Raw genomic sequence first — 9,005 nt, 5'->3', positions numbered from 1 at the left:
AAAAAACTTGAGTATGGACAGGCGCCTCGATCGCGACAGTATTATGCCTTTGAGATTTCTGAGCGAAATCGCTGAATTGTCTGATTGGGAGCCACTCTTGTGATTCCATGTATTAAACATAGGCCTACATCACATCCCTGCAAAGTTTATTTCAAAAATATTTCCCAACCAGCAGTGCTCAGGATGACTGGATTATGGATCCATTTAATGCAGCATGTTGGTATTTCATTGAATATATTGTACAATGCTGTAAAACGGCCTATGCTTCCTAATATGTTGCTGGAAAACAGAAATATATGTTATGTATTTATTTATTACTATATCTGCAGCACCAGCTGATTTCGACTCTGTTGAAGAGGATATATTTAGAACTTGTCATTTTTTTAATAATTTTAACAATTTTAAGCTTGACCTACCACTTTCTTAGAGCGATGAGAGACCCAACACAGCAGTAGACTCCTAGGCGGATCCGCCTTCAAGTCGCCAAACCCGCGTGACTTTCGCATTCGTTTTGGTGCCGCAGAGGATCAGCTCCGCCTCCAGGCGGCTCCGTAAATTCTACTGTCAAACAGCGGATCCTGAGTGGACCCATGTCGGATCCGCGGGCGTGGACGCGCCTTTACTGTAATGGTTGAACATGACTGTACACCAAGAGCTGAGAAGAGTCATACTAGTGGATATTTTCTTTGCTGGAACGCGGTTGCTTGACCCCCTCGAGGTAAGTGATATTTATTAATATATTGCTACATTCACAATAGCTAAACACTGGCCTTTGTGGTTTTATACTTATCATGTTTATTGATTGTAATGACGTTGTTTGATATTAGGACTAACGTTAGCGTTAATTTTAACCAGAGACGCTTTGTAATTTTGTACAACAGGCTAAGTTAACGTTATTGTTAGCTGTGATGCTCATATGAGTCTGTAGCCTATTTGATTTAAAATGGGTTAGCAATTTCGGCAGAATATGTTATGGTAGTGTGATTTAAAAAACACACATTGTTCTTTAACGTTAGTCTGGTCTTGTCTGTTTTAATGTGTTGCTGTTGTCCATAGTCCATAGTGCTACTATGCTAGCGGCATATAGCTGCTAGCTAGCATGCTCTTAGGTATAATTGCATAAGTTATTGCTAATGTCTATTATACATATATATGGCTTAAGATCACATTTCGCGATGCAAATATGATTAAGCTGATACATTGGCACTGGTATTTCAGTCAATGAAGTCAGTGAAGCACTCGTCTGCTATGAAAGCTACCTAGCTGTGTTGACTCACTGATAATGGTTTAGCCCTAGCTTCTAGCTAGCTGTGCATTAACGTTTGCATTTTGCCAAGTTTGGTCTCATACGTAACTTTAGTGTCCTTCTGCCATCTTTGTAATGAAAGCCTCGGCATTTTAATCACTGTTTAAGTCGGTTCAGACAACTAATGGGTGTTGGCGTCTGTTTGTGATTTATCATGCTAACGTAGCTTAACTGTATCCATCTTCTATTTTGTTTGTTCTGCAGTGTCAACTTTTATCGGCTGGATTCTACCATCTAACGTTACGATTGCCTCTGTTGGGTTCGTTTGATTAAGATACTTTCTGGGTTGTTAAAATGTAATGTGAACACATTCCCGTAGCATTCCAAAATAGACCAGAGATGCTTGTACTATATGTATATTTGGAAATGTTGGGATTGCAATAACCATAATGATATGGTTATTTAACAGCCATCGTTTTGGGGACTCTGATGAGAGTGAAGAAGAGACAGAAAATGGTGACTTTGCATCTCTGAGGTACCTTCCAACTCGCCTGGTATATCAGTTGAAGCCTCAAGCCCAAGCCAATTGCACTGGCAAAGTAAGTAATAATCTCTTAACATTGAAATAACTCAATCATAATATTAATATTAGAGATATGGTTAACATTCTTAGTACTAAAGACATTCCCTCTCCCTTGTATCTATTCCTCCAGCTCCACCCATCTTGCCGGAGTGCCAGGCAGCCGAAGTCACTACCCTCAACCTGAGAAAACTGTTAAGGTAAAGACTGATCTCTGAAATAAAATTGAATACAGTGGCCCCATCTATATTAACACAGCAGTAGTCACTCTATTTCAAATCAACAGATTGCATCTGCATTACCATCTCAGATTTTCTGCATACTTCATACATTACTTTCAAAATCTCAGCCAAGTCAGTTAAAACATCTGCATTCATGCAATATTGCCTGAAAAGTTCATTCATTATTATCAGATTGTATTGAAACACATTGATTTCAATGTCAATCCAATCTGGAGTTGATATAGATAGTGCATACCAAAATGTTGAAACATACAAATTCATGTCCAGTATGACCAGAGATTTGTTTTTGTTTTCCATTGTTTGGCCCTGTAGCTCTCAGCCTACCATGGTTAACAGAGCACCTTAGCACCTCACCATGGGGCAGGACCGCAACACTCTTCACCACCTCAACTCCCTGCACCTGCACCCGCATTTAACATACGGAGAGTTACTCAAGGTAGGGACTGATCTCTGAAATATTAGTGAATAGAAAGGCCCCATGTGTATTATCAATGATGACTACCATTTAATACATTTTTTCCCCCTCTCTCACAATCAGCCCACCTCACTATGGGCCAGGAACGCAGTCCCTCCTCAACTCCCTCCACCCCCACACCAGCCCTCAACGCAGCTTAACAGAGGAGCTTTGTAAGTCATGTTTCTTTTTAAATTTAATCTCCTTAATACCTATCCCATATATTGTATTGTGTAAGCATACTTGGCTTTGGATGCTACATACCATAAACATAAACATATCTGTCTGTTTGATTACAGGTGCTGTGAGGAAAAACATGGTGACACGGGCCAGCCACGGACGCTGAGGTCACCAAGCACGAATTAGGTGTTTCAACCCGGCGGTGGATCAGGCAACGAGGAGACGGTTCGCCTCCATCCACACAAATGGAGTAATAGGAGAAATAAGCATTAAACAATCTTTTTATTGAACTTTGTCATTCACCAGTTATTATATGACCCAAGCAAGAAATAAAGCGATTTTTTTTTTTTTTTCAAGATGCCCAAATTTCCGTCAATGATTCCCGGGACACTGAAAGACCGGGGTACACAAACTTGGTGGACATGTAACCCCACATGGGTAGCATGGAACCATCGTTTTGTTTTGATCTGTAGCCCCCGCTGAATTGGACCCACGAAGGAGGGGGGGGCAGACACAGTTTTCTGTGAATATCTCGAAACCGTAGGGTTTAGGAGGACCATTTTTTTTTTGTATGTTGATCTCAAGGGGCCATGTCAACCCATTCCATAACCACTCATTTCATGTATAGCGCCACCTAGTTCAACACAAAAAGTAAAAATGAGGTGGTGTAATTGAAGGTATCTGTGACCTAACATAGTCAAAACTGCACGAAATTGGAAGTGTAGGATCATGATGACACCCTCTGTATGCACGCCAAGTTTTGTGGAATTCCGTTCATGGGGGGCCACACAATAAATTAATTTATGTTATTATACACCAACTGGCCTGTAGGTGGCGGAGACAGTTTTCTGTGAATATCTCGAGAACCGTAAGGCCTAGGAGGTCCACCTTTTTGTATGTTAGTCTTAAGGGGCATGTCAACCCATCCCATTACCACTTATTTCATGTATAGCGCCACCTAGTTAAAAATTAAAAAGCAAAAATTAGGTGTTTTCATCACAATATCTCTGGCTGACAAGGTCAAAACTGCATGAAATTAAAAGTGTAGGATCATTATGACACCCTCCGAATGCATGCCAAGTTTTGTGTACTTTATGGTCAATGGGGGCCCTATAATAAAATAACTTATGTGTACATTTAGTGTTTGTTACACCAACAAGGATTCCGGGACACTGAAAGACCGGGGTACACAAAACTTGGTGGGCATGTACCCCCACATGGATAGCATGGAACCGTCATTTTTCGTTTTTGATCTGCAGCCCCCGCTGGACTGGACCCCCGAAAGGAGGGTAGGGCAGACACAGTTCTCTGTGGGCAGACACAGTTCTTTTTATGGTATGTTGGTCTCAAGGGCCCACATCAACCTGGCTCATAATCACTCATTTGTGATTTGCACCCCGGTAAAAAAATGAAAATGCAATATTATTCTGCTTTAATCGCCCTATCTTCAGTTAAGATGTTCAGAACTGCACCAAATTTTTGTGTATGATTGACCTGGCATTCTCTGGGGTATGCCAAGTTTCGTAGAATTTCATCCATGGGGTGGTCTAAAAAAAATTAGGTTATGTGTACATTTAGTGACTGTACACTCATTGGCCTGTAAATGGCGGTGCACACATATAAACATGCACACACACAGGCACCCACATACTATCGGTATTAGAACGGCCGACATACATAATTACAAATTCAGTAGGATCAAAAGAAAGCCAAAATAAATATTCATCATCATCATGGCTGCATTTTCAGTATTGGCGATAAGTAGTCGTTTGTCCACTAGATGGCGCATCGTTGCAGTGAGACGTAATTTTGTTGGAAGTTAAAAGTGGGTTGGGGAAAAACATTGGACACTTCCTACAAGGACTGTAATTTACCGCAGCTTAACATCTAATAAGGACAGGACGATGTTCACATGAAGTGTAATTCCCATTTCTTCTTGAAGCCGAAATAAATCTGAGGATGTTTATCGGACATGCTTGGTTTTTACTGCAGGTACGTTAATCTTGTAATATCAATAAGGACCTAGGTAATGTTACCGTTAGCGTTGGTTGAGTGATGGAGGCCCATTTGATTGATTGCATTGGTAGAAAACTATAAATGCGGTTATACCAAGCAAATTGATAGCAGCACTGTTTGTATCTTTCGACTGTTATTTATTGCACGTGCTACAAAATAATTCTGTGCAATGGAAGATTTTACCAACGCATAACCGGGTCTGATACAGTTTTGCCTATACATGTGAGACTGAGACGCCTGTTTATTTTGTTTTAAGTGCGTGCAGGGTGTGAGAGGGGAATCGATGTGCTTTGATTCCAGCTTAGTAGTTGTAGTCTGTGAAATTAAAAAGCACGTGTGTGTGAAGTATCCAAACAATGACACCTTCATTTCATTATGGCTGCTTTTAGCAACACACCTACTAGCTACTGTGTAGTGGGTCCCATTTAGAAGTGGCTACTTCATTCGCGCTTTCCTTGACTCATGGAGCTGCGTGAATGTTATTACAACTTTTCGCCACGATATGGCAGTGTAAGTCCGCTTGATACTGTAAGTCGTAAGCCATTGGTGTCCAAAGGAGATTTTATTTGTGTCGCCAGCATAGCCTATTGACAATTTATGTTGTAAATAGGCCTACCTTATAATCCTACCTGTAGCTTAGGGAAGCTAACAGCTTTCTATTAGGATCTAGTTTGTTAGTTACAGTTTTGTCATAACTCCCTAATGCATTTTGCATTTAGAATAGCCAGAGCATGTATATCTCAATCTGAAAATTAAACAATATCGGTGCCTATGGACTAGGCTGGGTGAACCCAGCCTGATCTGCCCACTATTTATTTTTGATTTCTTAAAAGATTGAGCTTGGTCTGATGAAAGCCAGACTAGCCATGGACCTCAGTTACACAATGCAAGGGAACATGAATCAGCCTATATTTGCACGAACAATAACGGACAAAAGCTCTTCAACTTTGGCCCGTTAAAATGTGTATGAACAGTCTAGCGGCGCGATTTCATCAAGGCCCATTTGGACATGTCAGTTATTTGCACCACTGGTTAGATGTAAAACAGCATTTCGTTTCAGACTACTGTTACTTAATTTGTGCATTAACAATAACGTTTCAGACTACTGTTACTTAATTTGTGCATTGACAATAAAGTATTACATGAACTAAAGATGACTAAAATCTTATGTAGAAGAAGAAACATTCACAAAAAATCCATCCATCAAAAAATGACCTTTGTTTTTGATAGCTGTTGAAAAACGCATGGAACTGACAGAGATGTTTTTGTTTATAAATACATAATAAATAAATAAATAAATAACATTATGCTGATACCTTTTGCTTTTCCCAAATACAATGTAGCCTTCAGGTGTAAGTGACCTTTCATCAATCCAGTTGCAATGGATGAACTGTGATGAACTGCCCTACTTGTGATTGTTTAGAGATTTTAAAGGTTTTATAACAATGCTACATCTTCTTTGGCTATTCTACAATCTATTCACCTTTTCAGCACCAGTAGGCTACTTTCTGTGCAGCCAAGACACACACACTCAGGCATGCCAAACAAGCATACACAAAAGTTTCAAGAGTGGGGATGGAGTAAAATATGGAGACAAATTGAAGTGTGATTTATTTTCGCGGAATGGATGTACAGGACTGAGCGGCGGTCATATTTTGTACCGCTATGCGGTACATCTAGTTCATTTTCTGATATTTTAGATGTGCATAGCGCAGCATTTCGATGGTTCCATGCTATCCATGTGGGGTTACATGCCCACCAAGTTTCGTGTACCCGGGTCTTACACGGGAATCCTTGACGGAAATTTGGACATGAAAAAAAAAAAAAAATCTGACTAAACCTATATGACCGCCGCTTCGCTGCGCGGCGGTCATAATAATATACTTTATTAGACAGTTTTGCACAGCAAAAAACTTCTGCTTTACACAAAATAAAATAAATAAAACATTTGTACTGTTGAATGATGAAATGAAAGGCCAGCCTGTTTACTCTTTTACAGCACCAACATAACTCTTGTTCAAAAAAGTTGTAGTGCAAAAAAAAAAAACACTGCAAACGAACTAGCGTACTGAATATAAGTTGGCTAACGTTAGTCTAATGTTATATTTGACTCGTAAACGTTCACAGCATGAGTTAACGCTAACTAACGATAAGTCGTGACTCGTGAGTTAGCTAACTGCTGTGATATGCCAACTCCATTTAGCAAAGAGCGCAAATAATGACACCTTTTACGTTTGGGACTAAATTAGTATTCCGAGCTGTTTTATAGGAGTTTTTCTTTTATTGGGGCTTTTTGCAGGGCTTTGTTGGAAATTCTGTGAGAAGGTTGCTGTTTCGTCCTAAAAATTGTGAGCCATACAGTAGTTAGCTTATAGCTCCCTTTTAGCTATGGGTTAACTGGAATAACCAAATTAGATGGGCTAACAGTATCAATATCAAGTTACAATAGTAACAATGAAGATGCAAACGTGCACACATGCACAGTGACATTGTGTATGCCTTTGCTACTGTACTTTGAATGTAGTTAAGAGCTTGAGTTACAGTAAAAAAGTTAGCTTGCAGTTTATCCTGCAAACTTAAGACATGGCCAAATCTAAGTTGAGCCACATACAGTATGCACACTTTCTCAGTAGGCCCTACCTTCCTTTTGCTATTACTTGGAGCCTTGTTTTCTCAAATTGATTTTGGTTATCGTTTTTGAACTGAACTTATGTTATAGCCCACATGTATAAATCAAGGTAACTAAGTTACTGTATCTGTTATGACTGAGTTATGTTGGCTTATTGCAATTAATGAATTGGGGAGGGTCTGGTGTCAACGAGTTTCAGTAGGGTTGTGGTTCATCAGTGGACATGATATAGGTCCCTAAAGTGGAGGTTAGGGTATAAATCTAGTGCTTGTGATCACAGTACAACAAAGGTAGACAGAGCATACAGCTGGAAGATTCAGTTTCAAACAATACTATGTGAATACCCTTTAAAAAATTCTAAGATATAATGCTACAATATGATATGTTACTTCCTGTATGATGTGATTATATGTGGATGTGTTCTTAAATGCTACTTAATGATTATAGCATTACAATGCCTGAGATGATGGAAAACGTTTCTACTTTTAAATTCTTTATTCTTTCTGGGCTGCAGGACTCAGGAGTTTACAAGCCTCTGTACTTCTTGTTGGCGTTTGTCCTTTACATCCTTATTATTATAGTCAACTTAACTTTGATCTTTATTGTGACAGTGGATAAAAGCCTCCATGAGCCCATGTACATTTTCATTTGTAATCTGTGTGCAAATGGACTTTACGGGACTGTTGGTTTTTATCCCAAATTTTTGCTGGACTTGCAATCTGATATTCACATTATAAGCTACAGTTGGTGCCTGCTTCAAACTTATGTGATTTATAACTCTGCGCTGTGTGAAATGTCAGTTTTAACAGTGATGTCTTATGATCGCTATGTGGCAATTTGCAGACCACTGCAATACCACAGCATTTTGACTCCACGTGCCGTGTCAAAGTTGCTTGTATTAACCTGGTCCTTCCCTCTTTTGTCGTCAGCAATAATTTTTCTCCTTACTTCTAGAATACCCATTTGTAGATCTTACATCCATAAACTATTCTGTGACAATCCTTCAATACTAATACTGGGGTGTTATCAAGCAATAGCCAACCAGGTATGGAGCATGGTGGTTATTACAGCATATCTTATACAGTTTGTCTTAACTTTAGTTTCTTATGCTCATATTGTCAAAGTTTGTATATCATCCAGTGAGGGTAGAAAAAAATTCAGTAAAACTTGTGTTCCGCATATAGTGGTTATGGTCATATATATTGTGACTGCATTGTTTGATGTATTTTACAGCTGGGATGGTTCACTACATCTTCCAATTGGTGTACGTAATGCATTGGCTATACAATTTCTGATTTTTCCCCCACTATTAAACCCATTAATTTATGGCCTCCAACTTCCACGGATTCGAAAAGTACTATGTAGACAAAGTACAAAGAAATAATGCATGATTGTTGTTTGAACCATGTCCTAGTTTGATTATCCTGGTCTTAAATTAAATGAAATATAAGAACGGCTTTATTAGTTGAGGGGACACTGTGACTAAAATGTATTTTTTCACAATTATTTATTTATCATTGCTTTTACTTTTCCTCTAATATTTATCTACCCATCAATATTAGTTACTATATTTACTCAGTTTACTTGATCATGATTTGATATCTAACAATTGAAATTAATATGGCCTACAACAGAAGTTATGAAATGTATTAAGGCAG

The 9,005-nt window shown here is 39.0% G+C and overlaps 1 protein-coding gene across 1 annotated transcript; it reads left to right on the top strand.

The window, feature by feature from the left end:
• The first annotated feature begins 7,801 nt into the window (after positions 1-7,801).
• LOC125307869 (olfactory receptor 6N1-like) lies at positions 7,802-8,731 on the top strand. Its single transcript, XM_048264001.1, has 2 exons — positions 7,802-8,235; positions 8,581-8,731. Exons 1-2 carry the CDS (start codon positions 7,802-7,804, stop codon positions 8,729-8,731), a joined length of 585 nt encoding a protein of 194 aa, XP_048119958.1.
• Positions 8,732-9,005: the final 274 nt, after the last annotated feature.

This window comes from Alosa alosa, chromosome 15, assembly GCF_017589495.1.
Source record: "Alosa alosa isolate M-15738 ecotype Scorff River chromosome 15, AALO_Geno_1.1, whole genome shotgun sequence".
NCBI classification, from domain to species: Eukaryota; Metazoa; Chordata; class Actinopteri; order Clupeiformes; family Clupeidae; genus Alosa; species Alosa alosa.
The sequence above is the reverse complement of the archived record's forward strand: the minus strand, read 5'-3'. Positions and strand labels throughout refer to the sequence as shown.

Bases quoted from the DNA above. Each gene is read 5' to 3' on its own strand.
- LOC125307869 (XM_048264001.1), top strand. From the start codon at position 7,802: ATGCCTGAGATGATGGAAAACGTTTCTACTTTTAAATTCTTTATTCTT. The intron at 8,236-8,580 runs GTTGCTTGTATT...TGTATTTTACAG, and splicing joins ACTCCACGTGCCGTGTCAAA to CTGGGATGGTTCACTACATC.